Here is an 18,444-nt window from a genome sequence, read left to right as displayed (position 1 = left end):
ACATCCAGACTTCAGAATATTAAGCATTTCACAGGATCTCCCCCCGCGGCCTGCTCCTTGGCTCTGACAGTCTGTGGGAGATTTGATGAAAAGTCTTTGCAATGTGCAGACTTTTCCTGGAAACCACTTTTAACTCAACTTAAAGACGTGAGCCATATGTGCTCATAAATTACCCCTTTTCCTTTATGTCGACCAGCCTGGTAGTGGTTAAAAAAATAGAAGAGCACACAGGTAAGTGAGCAAGTTGTGAGTGTATGAGAGAGAGAGTGAGAGAAAAAGAGCGAGAGCAAGCGAGAGAGACAAAATTGAGCTGGAGTTGGTATAATTTCACAAGCAATCAAACCTGGGAGAACTCTGCCTAAATGTCTATATTTATGTGTTGCTTACTTACCAAACAATGGTTTTTGCATGTGTGTGTTTGTGTGTGTACAATATGTGTTTGTACTGTACACTGCATTTAAATGTGTCAGTCTGTGTCAATATTTTGGTCTGCATGCATGCACACGCACACACACACGAGTCTCTCACCCACCTTCTTCTGGAGTATGCAGTGGAAGATGAAGATGAACATGCCCTGCAGGGAGTTGAAGATGGTGAAGAGGTAGGCCATGATCACAGTGCTCTCATTTATATACATGAGGCCAAAGGCCCAGGTCAGGCCCAGCAGACACAGCAGAGCGATGGCGCCGATCACCCAAGACCTGCAGAATAGAGAAAGAAAGGAACGGGAGTAAGGGAGACTGAATAAGTCTCGCACCAACAGATACAGAGAGTGACACATTCCTTTACAACACAACATCGTAAGACAATGGCAGCTGCGTGCAATGTTGCACGCTTTCTGCTATCTCCAAAATGTTGTGTTGAAAAGAGAATGTTTTTTTTTTTTAGTTATTTACCAAGGGAGGGAAAAAAAGTTTGCCCTCTGTCACACAGAACTCCATTTTGTCAAAGGACCAAACGGTGGTGATACCAGATGAGTCGAAGTTTGACACGTTAAGCACCAGGAGACAGGATGGAGGGCAGGGAGGGGGGTTGATTCACCCACCTCACACTGTGTGGGTGGGGTAGGGTGGAAAGAAGGGCCTCGGGCTGTCTTAAGGAAGGAGGGAGAGACAGAGAGATAGAGACGGAGAGTGGGGGCGGATATGCTAAGTTACATCACTCCCCCGAGATGAAAAAAAGAAACGTCGAAGCTTTTTGCCACAACCAGGAGAGTCAAGCGGACCTGTCCTTTCAAGCTGCGCTGATGCTACTTCGCATGGCAGAGGGCTGCGGCGCTTTCACACTCACAAGTGCTTCTTGAGTTCCATTACACGAATGTGGCTGCAACAATTTAATGTTATTAAATTGAATACATTGTGTTCGAGGCCTTGGAGCCGCCTATTGAGATAACGTGTTTCATAAGTGAGTCATACCGAGCCAAATGTCAAGAGAAACTTTGTGCACGTGTGGGTACGTGCATGGATTTTAAGACAATGCCTGTGTGCTCGCCCGGCGAGTACGTGTGTGTGTGTGTGTGTGTGCACCTGTGAGTGTATTTGTGTGTGTGTGTGTGTGTGTGAGAGAGAGAGAGAGGCTCCACTGGGAAGTAAGAAGAGGGACATTAAAGCCATTATAAATGACATTTCCCACTAAAGGTCAGAATTTCTAGGCAAGAACAGCCACTATGATGGCCATTAATTTGATTGGCTGACTGAGCAGCGATCACCTCCACTGGGCAGAAAAAAATCATAGAGCGAGAGAGAGCGAGAGAGAGAGAGAGAAAGGGGGGGGGGACAGACAGAGAGGGGAGAGAAAGAGAGAGACAGAGAGAGGGGAGAGAGAGAGAGAGAGAGAGAGAGAGAGAAAGAGAAAGAGGAGGGGAGAGAGAAAGGGGGGGGGAGACAGACAGAGAAGGGAGAGAAAGAGAGAGACAGAGAGAGGGGAGAGAGAGAGAGAGAGAGAGAGAAAGAGAGAGAGGAGGGGAGAGAGAAAGGGGGGGGGAGACAGACAGAGAAGGGAGAGAAAGAGAGAGACAGAGAGAGGGGAGAGAGAGAGAGAGAGAGAAAGAGAGAGAGGAGGGGAGAGAGCCAGAGACAGAGAGGGGAGAGAAAGAGCAAGAGACAGAGAGAGGAGAGAGAGCAAGAGAGAGAGAGAGAGAGAGAGAGAGAGAGAGAGAGAGAGAGAGAGAGAGAGAGAGAGAGAGAGAGAGAGAGAGAGAGAGAGAGAGGGAAAGGGGCGAGGCAAATATTGGAATAAGGATGAAGGGGGGTGGAAGACAGAGGAGGGGAGTGGTGGCGCATGAGAGATGATTGATTTGATGTTGCCCTCTGCGGCACCACTCAGGCTAGACAGAACCTCCAATAAAGCTCATCTGATGACCCTCTTCAATACAGGGCACACTCATCCCACAATTTCATCTCTCCCGCCATCTTTGTCGAGCCGAGCCCTCTCCCTCGCCTCCCCATATTCCCACATCAGCGTTGTATCGCTCCAACAGGAGCTCACAGTGCTCACAATGGGGGGGGGGGGATCCATTTGGTCGGATGGGAAGTGGGACGGTCACATCACGGTTCATTTTGGGTCGGGGGGGGGGGCATTAACGATACGGCAGGTTCTACGCACAGATAACAAGCAACAAGTCAAAACGTGGGTAGGAATGAGGCAGACGTTGTGATTGGAGAGCGGCCTTACCAGAGCTTATCCACAACAAAGACACTAAACGGTGGCTTGGATTTAAAAAGAGACACACACACAAACACACACACAAAAAAAAGAACAAAAGAAGGGAGAAAATCATAAAACAGACAGCATGGCGATGATTAACGAATAAATGAGGAACAATTAGACAAGAGTAATGAAGTGAGACCAATTAATGCTATTCAGGCATCAGTGTCCTTCAGATGACTAGGGTGCAACAAAAAAATCGAAGACAAAAAAAAGAAAACAAAGGGGGGGGAATACTCCAATTGTATGGCACTCTCAATCATTATTTAGTTTTGTTTTGTTTTTTTATCAAGCTTTTATGTTTGAGTACTTTTCTCTGAAGCGACAGCACTGAAGCGGGGATCGGTTTCTTTGTTGTAGGTTTCTGGAACGGGTCCAACTCGGAGCCCTATTTAAAACTGCAGTCATAAAAGTAACATTGGCCGTAATGTCCAAATGATAAATCAAAGAGGGCGCCGCTTCATGGTTCCAGTTATACGGCCCAGGCTGTGTCTCCGCGAGGCGTTGAGCTTTGAGCCGCGGCCATATTGTTTGAATTAGCCTAAGCCCTTTGTCGAACCTGCGACGGGACGGGAAATAACACGATCCTGATTAGTTATCTTAGTGGACAGAGCGCCAGTGTGCAGGGGGAGGTGACGTCATCGCTAAGTGACATTCTCTACGGGTCTGAATCCGTAATACTGACCTCACTGGAAAAAAAAAATGTACAAATGATGAACTGAGAAAATAATGCCACGCAAAGGTAAAGAGTTGTGCATGCCGGCATGCTTTTGCACAAAAGCAGAGAGACTTTAGACGGTGCAGACACACTAGTAAGGCACATGCACGCATCTACACCCAGGCACGTTTACGGAGTATGTGCAGGCAGGCGTGCATGTGTAAACACTTACTTGATGTTATCCAGACATCCAGAATCTGGTTTGAGAATAGCAGTGTGGTGGAACATCTTATAAAGAGCGATACCCAGGAAGATTACGTTCAGCTGAAATCAACACACACACACACACACACACACACACACACACACACACACACACACACACACACACACACACACACACACGATTGTTCTGTTACAGCAAGCCTAATTGCAGACACATTGTCACCACAGTAATTTACTCACATGCAATGAATATCATTTCATTGTCTCTTCTTGCAGTAATTGGGCTGCGGCAACAATATCACCGCACAATCCAGTTCTCCTTATTTGCTCAAAATAGCATGAGCACAAGACAACCACAACCCCAGCTATTACATCCATTAAGGACCATCGCCACAACACAAGGCCCATTCTCACTGATCCACACTCATGTGGAGAGAGTGGCTTGGTAATGACTTCCTGCGGCCTGGTCTGCTGCGTCCGCTGGGCCCAGGGACCACGGCCCTGCCGACGCTGCGCCCGAGGAGGTAACACCGGGGGCAGCGTGACAGCGCGTGGCAGCGGGGCAGGCTAAGCTAACTGCTAGCCCATGCAGACCGGCAGTTCTGGCAGTCGTCCTGGCTGGCGTTCGTTCTCCTGACAGTGGAGCTTTTGGATTGTGTTGCACTGAGCGGACTGTGTTGTTAACCGTTTGTGTGTTTTTGATTTTTTTTTTTTTGCTTTGTTCTCTCTGTTTTTGTATGTTTTTGGTGGTCATTTTTTGGGAAATTTGGGATGTGTGTTTTTGTCTTTTGTGTTGCACTGCTGTGGGCCGGGGGAAACGACAATAAATTGTTCCTGATCCCTGATTCTAGACGTTTGCTGTGTTTCCACGTCTGGCGCGTCTACCTGTGACCGAGTGGGGAGGTATAAAGTCGTGTGAGGAAAATTGCATCTGTGCCACTAACCCCAGCTAGATCACCGGTAGATTGCCAGACATTTCCACTGTGGGCATGAAAACACCGGCGCACACATGCTGACATTCACCTAATTGACAACATGTCCTATTGCTCGGTTTCTTTCTTCCTCGTATTTTCTCTTGCCATTTGACAGTCTGTCAGACAACAGCAGTCTGTTTATCTGTCAGTGTCTTTTTTTTTTGGTCTCTGCCCTTATATCTATTTCTGTCTAATTGCTCAGGATATGAGTGGCTTTCCTGGCTCCTCAGACAGCAACATGCTGACAGCTGACACATCATGCCTCAACACTCCCTTGTAGAAGAAGGTAGCAAACTTGTCAAACCAATCAGCCTCCCCCTCCTTGTGCTGTATAAGAGTACTGCTGAGGTACTGTACAGTACAGCACAGGGAGCTGGTCCACGAATGCACACGTGGGCTCTGGGAATGTTTTGATGGTAAGTCGTCCTATAGATCGTCTTATAAGTTAATACGAGAAATGGAAGTTCCACGAGTTCAGGGAATAAGTTAAATTTCCTTTATTAATCCTCTTGGGGAAATTCAGTTACTGCAAATGAACCCATCCTAGCTGTGATCTGTGCAGCGAGGAGCAGTGGGCTGCCGCCTTCATGCTGCACCCGGGGACCAACTCCACTTCTTTTCCCATCGCCTCGGTCAGGGGCACAGACAGGAAGGAGTATTAACCCTGACACGCATGCTTCTTTTTTCATGGCGAGGGAAACTGGAGCACCTGCAGAAAACCCGCAGCAGACACGGGGAGAACATGCGAACGTCACACAGAGGAAGACCTGGGATGACCCCCAAGGTCAGACAACCCCCCGGGGTTCGAACTCAGGACCTTCTTGCTACGAGGCAACAGCGCTAACCACTGGGCCACCGTGCCACCCAAGCCGACTAGTGTACAGCAGTTGGTGCCTTTTGAACTTCATAAGACTTTCTGGCATAGCATCTGAATATGAGGGGCACATTGAGATTTTATCCATGAGTAAGAATTATGAGGTTGGCGTGCGTGGTTATGCCTCAGCTCACGAGGATGAGGAGGTTTACCAGACTTTGAAGGAGATTAGCTTAGGACCTGTTGTACCCCGTCGCTCAGGCAGTGACTGCGCACATGGGACATTATGTCTGCCGATAGTCTGTTTTGCATGTGTATGTGTGTGTGTGTCTTACCATTATGATGAGGGTGGCAGGCCCTATAAAGCTCCAGATAAAGTACGTATCCAACCGCAGCCAGCAACTGAAGAGAAATTAAAAAAGAGAGGGGGGGGGGAGAGATATGAGACTGGGGAGAAATGAGAGAGAAAACAAAGGCATTGGGACTGTAAACATGCCTCACACACTCAGGAGGATGGGAACCGAGCAAGAATTTGCCATCAAAGGACTGGACAAACATCACGCAGGCGTTCTCTCTAACACACACACACACACACACGCACATAAACACACACGCAAGCACTACACTTACATACACAGGAGGGGAAGGAGAGAAATAAACACACACTTGACATAAGGTACGTCACACACCAGGTTAAAAAAAAGAATGACGTAGGGAAGGGACTGACGTGAAGCGAGAGAAGAGACAGACACAGAATTGGAAGCCATGCATCGGACTGGTGGACAGACAGAACACACACACACACACACACACACACACACACACACACACACACACACACACACACACCTGGGAACATACATCACACGCAGAGGGAGAATCGGCAAAGAATGAGCACCTGTGAGGAATAAACCTTTACTTCCCCCTAGGGACTCAGATATACGACACAGCCGCATCTTGGTTATGCAGAAATATGACTTGGCTGAGTTCATTTGAATACTGAGTTATGGATGCAGCCCTCATGCCTGGCTATTTATGGAGTCTGGGAATGGCTGTGGCGAGGTTAAAGGGGGAGGGAGTAGACTGGACAGATGCACAGGCACACACACACACAGACACACACGTGATGATACACATATGTGCGCATGTACAGTCACAGATCCAGACCATATGCTTCGATGCAGACAACCACAGTTTGCACATGTATGCACAGTCAGACTACACAGTCGGTGCTGGTCATAAAAGATAGTGCTGCATAAACTACCCCAATTACCCCCAACATCTTCACTCATCATTCCCAACAAGCAAGAAGGGGAAAAAAAAGACCCCTTAGGGCCCTCCATTGAGGTCAGACCCAGTGGGTTACTGACAAAAAAAAAAAAAAAAAGGTGGTGAGAAAAAAATCTGCCGGGGCAGTTGGTTGACTGATTCATGACCAGCTTCTTTTGAATTATTAATCTTTCAATTTCCCCCACATTACAAAGTCTTCCATTACGGGTCCCTGACTGTGTCACTGTATCCTCCATTAGCGCTCCTCTGCTAAGTCAAAGCCACCTTGGCTATGCGCAAAGAATGAGACTCTGTCCCACTGGCAAGTTTAGGATTTGTACACCGATGAGCCAAAACATTATGACCGCCTTCTTAATATGCTGTTAGTCCTCCGTGTGCCACCAAAACAGCGCTGACCCTGCGAGGCATGGACTCTGCAAGAACCCTGAAATTATTCTGTGGTATCTGGCATCAAAACATTAGCAGCAGATCCTTCAAGTCCTGTAAATTGCGAGGTGGAGCCGCCGTGGATCAGACTTGTCCATCCAGCACATCCTACAGAAGCTCAATCGGATTGAAATCTGGAGAATTTGGAGGCCAGGGCAACACCTTGAACACTTCATCTTGTCCCTAGATCCATTACCGAACAATGTGTGCAGTGTGGCAGGGCACATAATCCTGGTGAATGAGGCCACTGCCATGAAGGAGTGTCCCTGGTCTGCAACGATGTTTAGGTAGGTGGCACGTGTCAAATTGACGTCCACACAAATGGCCGGACCCTGGGTTTCCCAGCAAACCATTACTCAGAGCATTACACTTCTTCCACCAGCTTGTCATCTTCCCAGTGTATCCTGGTGCCATTACTTCTCCAGGTAAACGGTGCATATGTACACGAAAAGAAAACGGGACTCAATAGACCAGGCGACCTTCTTCCACTGCTCCAAGGTCCAGTTCCAACGTTCGCATGCCCATTGTAGGCGCTTTCCACGGTGAACAGGGGTCATCATGGGCACTCTGACTGGTCTGTGGCTATGCAGCCCCATACGCAGTATGATGCAATGCACTGTGTGTTGTGACACATTCCTCCCATAACCGTCATTAAAATTTTCTGTGACTTGTGCCACAGTAGACCTTCTGAGCGGTTCGGACCAGATGGGATAGCCTTCGTTGCCCTTGCCCATCGATGGGCCTTGGGCGCTCAACATCCTGTCGCCGGTTTGTGGTTTGTCCCTCCTTGGACCACTGTCGGTAGGTACTCACCACTGCTAACCGGGAGCACCACACAAGCCTTGTCATTTCAGAGATTCTCTGACCCAGTCAAATTTGGCCCTTGTCAAAGTCGCTCGGGTCTCTATTCCTGCCCATTTCTCCTGCATCCAACATGGTGACTATGAGAACTGATTGTTCACTTACCATCTAATCTACCCAGACCTCAACACTGTGTGCCCTTGTTTGGAGATTATCAACGTTATTTGGTTCACCTGTGATTGGTCATAATGTTTTGGCTCATCAGTGTATATGACAAGTTGACACAGCAGGGATGGCAGATGATATTTTCAAGGAGAGTATGAATTTCTGTGTATTATTTCAATACTGATGAGCAATGCCATTTCCACAGCTGGTGTGATGAATGAATAATAAAACTCAGTTTATGTGAGAGGAAAAAAAGTAGACATTCAGAAAAGTAATTATTAATGCATAAAAGCCAACGCGGGTAAGACATTAGCTTTTGAAATACATCAGTCACATGGTCGTCAAAGCCAGGTACACTTGCTATTATGATGAACAATTATCATTTACCATTGCTATTTATCAAATTAAGGTTTTATACAGCTGCTGGTTTCAGCTTCAAATTTTCAATATCCCTCAAATTTATATTTCATGATATGACGTCTATATAGTAAAACAAACTAAATATTATCCCATAACCCCAGTTTGAATTAGTATTTCTATCAGCAAGCCAAGGCCATTGTCTTGAGGCATTGGTAAGCTATCCTGCTGCTAGCTAATGACATGCAGTCTGATTTTTCATCCAGTGCTTTCCATTCAGACTCTCATGTTTAATTGATTGTCCCACCATGAAATATAGATCTAAGTGGCATCTGGATTGGTGTGGCTTGACAGTTAAACGCCGCTAAATTCCACCCCTCCCCAGCCCCCCAGAGTTTGCAATGTGATGTGAAACTCACGGCAAGCTGCGAACCCTCAGCTACAAAGGCCCTGGGGGCAGCGCGGGTACGTAAATCATTCAACAAGTCTATAGTGTACTGTCATTTTTTCTCTCTAAATGGAGACTGAATCGTCACTCACTTATAAGCAATGGATAAAAGAGACTTCTCTAACTGAAGATTTAAGAATGTAATTAAAACACCCATGTCCATGTCACTGCCATTAATGTCCTTTCAACTGCTTTCAAACAGCCACAGAAATGAAATATGAGGGCAAGTCAAAAATAGATAGCGTGTATATGCAATACGTAGGCATAAATTTCACATAAAGCATATAGTATGCATATATACACTATGAAAAATGTCAGCCTCCACTTTTCTACCTTACTGCATTATTAGAGTTGATAGGTCACGCAGTATTAATACTTTAACACCTTATGATTTACACGCATGTACATGCTTTTTGAATAAATAAGGTGATGGCCCTTTCTTTTCTGATCCACCCATTCACTGAAGGAGGGGCCAGGTAGGTGTGAGAGGGTTACTATGTGCGTTTACATTGTATCCTCATCTCATTCACCATTTGACACTTCTTGCAATCCCGGCAATCTTTTGCAGAACAAGATCACAAAGTGCTTCACAAACATTGTTAAAAATAAGACCATAAAAACGAAACAAACGATAAAACATATGCAATAAGACTTTAAAAACACAAAATTACAAACATAAGACAGCGTAAGGCGAGATAAAGGCCAGTTTGAATAAATGAGTTTTCAGTTGCTTTTTAAAGGCATCAACATCTGTCTAAAGGAAGAGCCTTCCACAGTGTTGGAGCCACAGCTTCATAGGCACAATCACCTTTTGTTTTCAAAGAGCAAGGGACCACTAGTAAGCCCTGGTCAGAAGACCTAAGCCACCTACTGGTGAGATAAGGAGCAGGCTGTAGATGTACACAGGTGCCTGACTATGCAGCACTCTATATGTGAAAACAAGAACCTTAAAATGAATCCTAAACTTGATGGAAAGCAATGTAAAGAAGATAAAATGGGTGTGATGTGAGTCGCCCTGCTGGACCTGGTCAACAGCCTTGCAGCAGCATTCTGGACCATTTGTAGATGGTCCAGGGATGACCTACTGGGGCAGGTCAAAAGGGAATCGCAGTAGTCTAGCCGGGATGATAGTAAAGCATGAATGATCATCTCTAGCTCATTTTTGATACAACAGACCTGAGTTTGGCAATATTTCTTATATGGAAGAAACATGTACGGGTCAACAATTTAATATGTTGATCGAAGTACATAGCCTGATCAAATATAACACCAAGATTTCAAAGATTAGACTGTTCAGTTGAAGAAAGGGAACCAAGCAACCTTGGAAGCTATACTACTTGAAGCAATCATAAGGACTTCAGTCTTATCTGCGTTTAGCTGTAGAAAAGTTGTTAGCCATCCAGTCCCTTAATGGCAATCAGACGATTATGCAAAACAGAGTTTCTCAGGCTTATCAGGCTTAAGAGTCATGCAGCTGAATATCATCAACCTAACAGTGATATGAATTCCTTTAAATTTGCTAATAATATAACTGAAGGGAAATTTAAACAAAGCAAATAACATAGGACCCGAGACAGTACCCTGAGGCACACCACAGGAGAATGCTGCAGTTTCAGACATGTAGGGACCAAGTGACATAGAAAAACTCCTCTCCAAGAGAGAGGAGCAGAACCGGTCCATGGGGCTCACAGAGACACCCACCCAATGCCTAGGCCTTTAAGTCAGGATGCTGTGATCTACAGTATCAAAAGCTGTGGTAAGATCCAGCAGCACTAAATGTCACCTTCCTCTCATCCTCACGCTCATATCCCCCCCTTCCGTCTCTTCATCTGTTCTGCTGTCCAGACCTCCCTCTATCTCTCACCCCTCCGTTTTCACATTTTGTCAACACTGTAGCTCTTTAACCAAAGCCAACCGCAGTGGACATTTCTACTTTGATGGCAAGTCCTCTGTATCAGTTTCTCCTGTGTCTCTTTCTATCCATTCATCCCCGCCTCAATCCCTCTATCCTTCACTGCCTCTCTCCTCTTCTGAGTCTGCCTGTATTCACTCCAGTCAGCACCATAACTTCTATAGACCACCTACGTATGTAAACAAGGCCACTGCAGGCATTGCGAAAAGGAGTAAGAGCCCAAACAGAGAAGAAAGCCTTTAGTCTCATATAGAAAAGACAAACCCACTCAGAATATATGAAATGAGATTTCTTTGGGATAAAACAGGTGTGAATAAACATTTGAATATAATCAAAGTTTTATTCGCAGATAATTATCTGTTCCTTTGAACAGCAGTTCTTTAGTTTCTATCTTAGAATATTAGTAGTTTATAGTTATAGTCATGAAAGGGCTTGGCAAACGGTTAAACTGACTACTTTCTTTATTCTCCATACAAAGTATTCCCATCCCGGTGTTTTCCCCACCATTTCATGCAGGGAACTATCATCCAGTGACTTCTGTTGTGTGATGGGATAGGCAGGTCATGCCATCAACTTCCTAGTTCTTGATAAATTACAATTGCATTAAAGCTCCTTTCGCAATCGTGACTATTGTGGACACCATGTGACATGTCCATCTTTGAATGCTGGAATGCAATTTCATTTAACTAGACATATTAAAATACAAATTTCCCTCTGATCACATGCTATAGTGCATTCAAGCACCTGATTGGATCACTTCACTTAGCGTTTCATATAGGATGCATTTAGTATATTTAGCTGTACGGGATTCATTTTGGATTGGCATAATAATCTTTGCATGCAGCAAACGCCATAGCCCTCCCTCTCTCTCATCCCTCCATCCTCCCCTCCCATCTGCAATCCTTAATTCTCCACCCCTCTCTGTGCTTACACTCTGTCGGTGCCATAGCTCCTGTAGTCCACTGCAGCGGACACGGCCACTATAACAGCAGGAACCCCGTAGCCTGCCAGATAGAAGTACTTAGTCCTGGAGTGTTCGCTCTCAAACACCTCTACCAGCATGATGTAAAGCTGCACCCCTTCCAGAAACATCCAGGTGAAGGCTGCCAGAAAGAAGAAGTGGAGCAGGGCCGCGAACACCGCACAGGCAATCTGGAGAGGAAGAGAAGAGGGAGAGCTGTTGAATTGGAATAAAGCCACACCAGGACAGTCGGGAGATATAATCCTGTAAACACAAGCACACAAATGCTGCAAGAGATGAGGGTGTGATAGAGACATTAAAAATAACTGTTTTTATAGAAGGCAGGAAATTAGAACGATTGCTAAGAGGCTGCTAATAGAGAAATATAAAATGGCAGACTTTCAAAGGATGAGGAAAGGAAAGCATACTCAAATCAAAAGGCATCATTTCAATAATAACAATTTGAAATATCAGTGGTAGTATCCTCTTTCACGCCACATCTACACATGTAAAAGGACATCGCAAGGATACGCTAATTCCATTTTGGTAGTGAGCGCTCTGACTACAATTAAAACAGAAGCAGCGGGGCGTCCAGTAGTGTGGCGGTCTATTCCGTTGCCTACCAACATGGGGATCTCTGGTTCGAATCCCCATGTTGCCTCCAGCCTGGTCGGGTGTCCCTACAGACACAACTGGCCGGGTCTGCAGGTAGGAAGCCAGAGGCGGGTATGTGTCCTGGTTGCTGCACTAGTGTCCCCTCTGGTCAGGGTGCCTGTTCAGGGGGAATTGGGGGGAATAGTGTGATCCTCCCACATGCTACATCCCCTTGGTGAAACTCCTCACTGTGAGGTGAAAAGAAGTGGCTGGCGACTCCGCATGTATCGGAGGAAGCATGTGGTAGTCTGCAGCCCTCCCTTGGTTGGCAGAGGGGCTGGAGCAGTAGCTGGGATGGCTTGGAAGAGTAGGGTAATTGGCCAAAAAGTGAAATTGTGGAGAAAAAGGGGAAAGAAAAAAAAAAACAAAAAACAGAAAGAGCAAAGAACCTTATAATAGGGCTGAGAGAAGGTGGGTAGTGGACCACTTAGTCAAACTTTTGATAAAACAATATTGGCTCCTAATACAACCATTTTATTCACAACATAACCATCATCAAGTGGGGTTTTTTTTCCTGGAATGAACAAAATGAAATAGCAAAGATTCAAGAACAACAAAACCAAAATGCGATAATGATGATTCATCATCTTTACATTAAATAAAAGACATTGCGGCAAGAAGTTTTTGGCTGGTGAAAGGGCTTGGCTGAGTGGTATTAAGTTTCAATTAAACTTTATCATATTGATTTATTATTTAATTGAAACAGCTGAGAATGGATACCAGATTCTGGCAAGTATTGAAACTTGCAAACCAAATGCACTAAATTAACTCCATTATCAAACCTCATTATCATCCATCCATCCATTATCCAAGCCGCTTATCCCAATTGGCGTCACGGCGATGCTGGAGCCTATTCCAGCAGTCATTGGGCGGCAGGCGGGGAGACACCCTGGACAGGCCGCCAGTCCATCACAGGACCCACACAGACATACACACACACACACACACACTAACACTTAGGGACAATTTAGTATGGCTGATTCACCTGACCTACATGTCTTTGGGCTGTGGGAGGAAACCGGAGTCCCTGGAGGAAACCCACGCAGACACGGGGAGAACATGCAAACTGCAAACAGAGGACGACCTGGGATGAGCCCCCAATGTTGGACAACTCCGGGGTTCAAACCCAGGACCTTCTTGCTGTAGGCGACTGCGCTAACCACTGCGCCACTGCTCCACCCCCCTCACATCATACATATCACATAAAGGTGTTTCTCTTATGAAATGGAGCAAGGCTGCAAAATGATGCCTAAATGATGCCTATATGCTTGTATGTACTTGCAAAAAATAAAAAAATAAAATAAAAAAACAGGATGAATAAAAAGAAAAACAAGAATAAAGAACTGTTCAAACTTTTCATCCTGCTGATACACAGCAGGAACAGTTGGAAAGCGAAAGACAGGTTTCAAACCTAATACGGCACCAACTAGCAGTGGAAAACTATATTGCTAGAAAAGAGGTGTGCTTAAAAAGGAGGTCAAGGAAAGACAAGAGTGTGGTGTCATTCGGCTCACCACGTTCACGCCAATGAGAGAGGCGACCAATAGAGTTTTGTAATGGAATGGTTTGCGGTGAGAGACAATTAACTAATGTCTGAGAGACAATGAGTTTAGGGGGTGAGGGATTCATTCATTTCCATTTCTAATGATCGTGCAGTGTAGCTTAGACACACACACACAGATACACACACACACACACACACACACACACAAACACACACCCACACACCTAGGTGAAATAAGCGACTGCATCAACAAAGTCATTTGGCTTTCCGTCTGGATTCACCGGCTTACCAGCTCCAAGCTAAGTGACGCTCACAATGTTAATGGAGGTCACCGAGTGTCACCAGTAATTAATGGGGGGTAAGGACACAAAAATATACACATAGATGCGTGCACAATCCACACACCAAAATACGCAAATAAACACACATCTAGCCAACCCCTGGACACATCAAAAACCCACACGCTCACACAAAAGGAAGAGCGCATCGATACACATACCCTTAACGTCACGACACATTCTGTCGAATTTGCCTCGTTTCTTCATCTGCACCTTTTCTTATAAAGTGTTCCCGATTCCTGAGTATTGAGCATACGTACTGAGGCTGTTTCTAAAACTTTTTTTAAACAAAGCGAAGGAGAAAAACGAGGAGGTCTCAGGCATGTCCACCCCCACCCATACATATTTTTTTCCCATAAGACAAAACGCCTGAAATACCTCAGGCAACACATCCAGCCACTCACTGAGATGATGTGTACAAATTATGACAAAGTATGACGTGCACAGGCACGCACGCACACACACACACACACACACCACTCTTACCTGCTGGTCGGCCCTGTTGATCCCGACCAGAAACAGTGACTCAGCGATGAAGAGGCTGATGCAGAGGTTCTTGTGGATGGTGTTGCGGTCGCTCTGCAGCCCACGGAAGAAGCAGAAGGTAAAGATGCAGATAAGCAGGCAGACCAGCGAGAGCAGAATCCCCACCCAGGTGATGACATCCAGGAGCAGGTCGTGCATGGAGTCTGGTTTCTGATAGGCAAGGCAAAAAAAGAGAGACGGACAGTACAGCTGAGTTTAAATAAATTGTTTGATACAGGGATGCCAGCTGACAGCCGACAAGCAAATATTCATCATTGTGTTACCACACTGATCAACCGTGACAAACAAAACCTAACAATGCCAAGAAGCAAAAACCGAACAAGGTACTCTGTCACATGTAAAAAATAAATAAATAAATAATAAAAAATATATATATATATATATATATATCTCAAAGGCTTTATTACCTAACCTAGACTAACCAAGACAAATAAAATGACCAAAAGCATTGCTTCTTTCTTCGATGATTTATCACATTTGACCAGTTTTGTTTCTAGTGGTTAACAGACATTTTTGTTGTGACACGGTAACAGACATTCAACACTGTTCATCACTTTCTGCTGAACAAGCGAACATGCTGATATTGTATACTGAAGAAAGAAAACACATAGGCCTATTCAATTTAATTTAATTTTGTTTACGCTTGTGAATTTATGGGGTTTGATTATTTGGACCTAGTCATTTCATTCCAAGCCCACATCAGCCAAATCCTGTGGTTAGTGGTCATTATTTAATGAAATTTCACATGCCTATGCTTTATAAACAATGGGCAGGATATTTACTGGACTCATACTATTATGCGCCCCCCCCTTATTACCACATTTTGCAACACATCTCAAATCGATGGGGTATAAAACATTTTTGCTGTTTTTTTCTTTAAATAATGTTAAACAGGGGAAGCCTAGCCACACAACTGTGTGACAACTGCGATCCCCCTCATCACATTTTCTTTTTATATATCTTATAAATCCATATAATTTTGTTATCCTGTTTTAATGTTACATCCTTCTCTCACTAAGATGTGTGACTAATTTTTTTTTTTTTTTTTACATGGTGATGGTGGTCGCGCGGCTCAGGTCCTGGGCTGCTTCAGTGGCATCTGGACACTGCTTGGCATCCTCCTCATCATATTCTTCATTTATCTTATAAATCCATTATAATTATGTTATCCTCTTTCAATGTTGTATTCTGTAAATTGTGTTTTATTCTGTACACACAACTTCCATTCTCCCTATTAAAGGTTTTTTTTTAGGGTTGTTCCTTATCCGGTGTGAGGGTCTAAGGACCGGATGTTGTGTTGCTGTAAAGCCCACTGAGGCAAATTTGTAATTTGTGATATTGGGCTATACAAACAGGAGTGACTCGACTTTGCGAGGCTTGTAACGCGCCGCAGACATTAGCTGTTCATTAATTGGGTCGTGTGGAGACCAAGAAAAATCGTTTAAATGTGAAGAAACGCTGAAAGGTGAAGAAATTAAATGCTGCATTAGCACTCCCACACACAGCGTCTGCCTGCCTCCCCGGACTGATGCGAGCAGGGCTGTGTGTCAGCGAGCGTTCAGGGCCGCCGTGTTACACTGCGCTGCACAGCTGCGCTGGCTCGATCCATCAGTGTCCCGCAGCCTGCCAGGCAGAGCTGCGTTCAACACGGCACCAGTGTGATGGATCTACTTCTCAAACCCGCCGCGTTCAAACATGCCCCGGCCATAACTTCAGAGGTAGCACACATGCTCTGTTCTGGAAGAGGACACAGGGCGTCCCCGAGTGTTGAAGGTTAGCGTAGCGCATTTGTGACAACGAAAACGGTCTGCGTGCCAGCCGAGATAGGGGAAAATAAGCAGCTATTACAAAGATGGAAGAGGGCATTGACTTGTTGGTACCCGACGACTGCAGCAGCCCAAAAATCACTGACCGTGGCGTTCAGAAATGATCACGCGATCAGTTCTGCCACCTCTTTAAGTCACACCTCTCCTCGCCGGGCTGCCATCAAACCCCACAAGATAGATTTTACTCAGGTCTACCACCATATCTGTTACCCTCTTAAACGTCCAGTTGATGAATAAAAAAAAGGACTAAAGGTGACTTAAGTGCCAGGACTTCATTTTAAAACCAACTAACAGCCAATTTATTCTTTTTAACAGCTAAATATAATTTTTTTTTGTGCAACTGAAACAGACCTCTGGAGCACTGACTGATACTGTCCCGGTGCACTAGAGCCCTAATTAATATTTAACAGCATTTGACTACTGACTTTCTGACACTTGTGAGGCTAATTTGTTCAGAAAACAATATATCCAATCAAACAGCCAACATCTCAATCAGGCATGAATAATCTAGCGCACCGTCGCTGTGCTACACAGAGTTAATGTTAATTCAGCCTCTTCATGCCTCTTTGTTTGAAGATATTTGCACCCACTCGCCAGTCTGTTTATTTTTGTTCATATATTTATTTAATAATTCATTTATTTATCTGTTATTTGTGATTCATCTTCTATGTGGGTACATGCCATTTTTTTATATTAATAGCTGTTGACGCTTTTTGGTTTCTTTATGAGATAAAAACAAAAATACACAAAAAAAAGAAGAGTAAATTCACCAAAGCCAAGCGTGATAAATCGATCACATTACGGTTGAAATCTGTTCGCCAGATGACGCCTCCCTACTTTGGTTATTATGACGGCGTCCATATGAATCTGGGGAAATCTGAAAATGCCATTTTAATGGCAACAACGGGTCAAGTTTTCCCTCCTTACTAGCATTTGCCGATCATTTTCAAAAGTTCGCCATCCACGGCGGAACGCCATAACAATGGAGAAACACTAAAAGTCTCGTCTATTGGGGTGTGCACACGCAATTTGAGCCAGCAGTCTTACCTGAGTCACAAATGACTGTCACATGACAACCGTGTGTCAACGTTTATTTGAAAATCTCTCTTCGCCGTCCACACATCGTTTACATTTTACATTTTATATTCTTTATTTTATTATGTGTCACTTATTTTATATTGTATTTTAAGCTTGTGCAGCATTTGGTTCAACTGTGGTTGCTTTAAATGTGCTATATAAATAAACTTGACTTGCCTTGACACATCAACACCAGATCCGTGTTTCAAATTCATCCACTTTGGTGAGTGTTTTCGAAAAGCTCCATTTTTTAAAATTTTCTCCCCAATTATATCCGGCCCCAAATTATATCCGGCAATTATACTCTATTTTTCTGAGCCATCCCGGTCACTGCTCCACCCTTTCTGCCGATCCAGGGAGGGCTGCACAGTACCACGTGCCTCCTCCGATACATGTGGAGTCGCCTGTTGCTTCTTTTCACCTGACAATGAGGAGTTCCACCAGGGGGACGTAGCACGTGGGAGGATTACGCTATTCCCCCCAGTTCCCCCTCCCCCTGAAGAGGCACCCTGACCAACCAGGGGAGGCGCTAGTGCAGCGACCAGGACACATACCCACATTCGGCTTCCACCCGCAGACATGACCAATTAGGGAATGTGGGGATTCGAACCGGCGATCCCTGTGTTGGTAGGCAACAGAATAGACTGCTATGCTATCCGGACGCCCCGAAAGGCTCCATTTTTGATGGTCTAAATGGTGGCTTAGTGCAGATTGGAGGCCAAAATGGACAGAAAAAGATGCATTTTCAAATTTACCCCGGGT

The 18,444-nt window shown here is 45.0% G+C and overlaps 1 protein-coding gene across 1 annotated transcript in view; it reads right to left on the bottom strand.

Annotated features, from left to right (window-relative positions):
• adgrl3.1 (adhesion G protein-coupled receptor L3.1) overlaps positions 1–18,444 on the bottom strand; it is a 174,089-nt gene that overhangs the window by 14,486 nt on the left and 141,159 nt on the right. Inside the window, exons 14-18 of the mRNA XM_056280549.1 lie at positions 14,720–14,929; positions 11,708–11,928; positions 5,713–5,779; positions 3,597–3,688; positions 533–701 (exon numbers count right to left, since the gene is read on the bottom strand). Coding sequence (XP_056136524.1) covers positions 533–701; positions 3,597–3,688; positions 5,713–5,779; positions 11,708–11,928; positions 14,720–14,929 — 759 coding nt within the window. The remainder of the gene's footprint in view (positions 1–532; positions 702–3,596; positions 3,689–5,712; positions 5,780–11,707; positions 11,929–14,719; positions 14,930–18,444) is intronic.

Source organism: Lampris incognitus, chromosome 5, assembly GCF_029633865.1.
Source record: "Lampris incognitus isolate fLamInc1 chromosome 5, fLamInc1.hap2, whole genome shotgun sequence".
In the NCBI taxonomy this organism is placed as follows: domain Eukaryota; kingdom Metazoa; phylum Chordata; class Actinopteri; order Lampriformes; family Lampridae; genus Lampris; species Lampris incognitus.
Note: the sequence above shows the minus strand (reverse complement) of the source record. Positions and strands in the feature narration are given on the sequence as shown.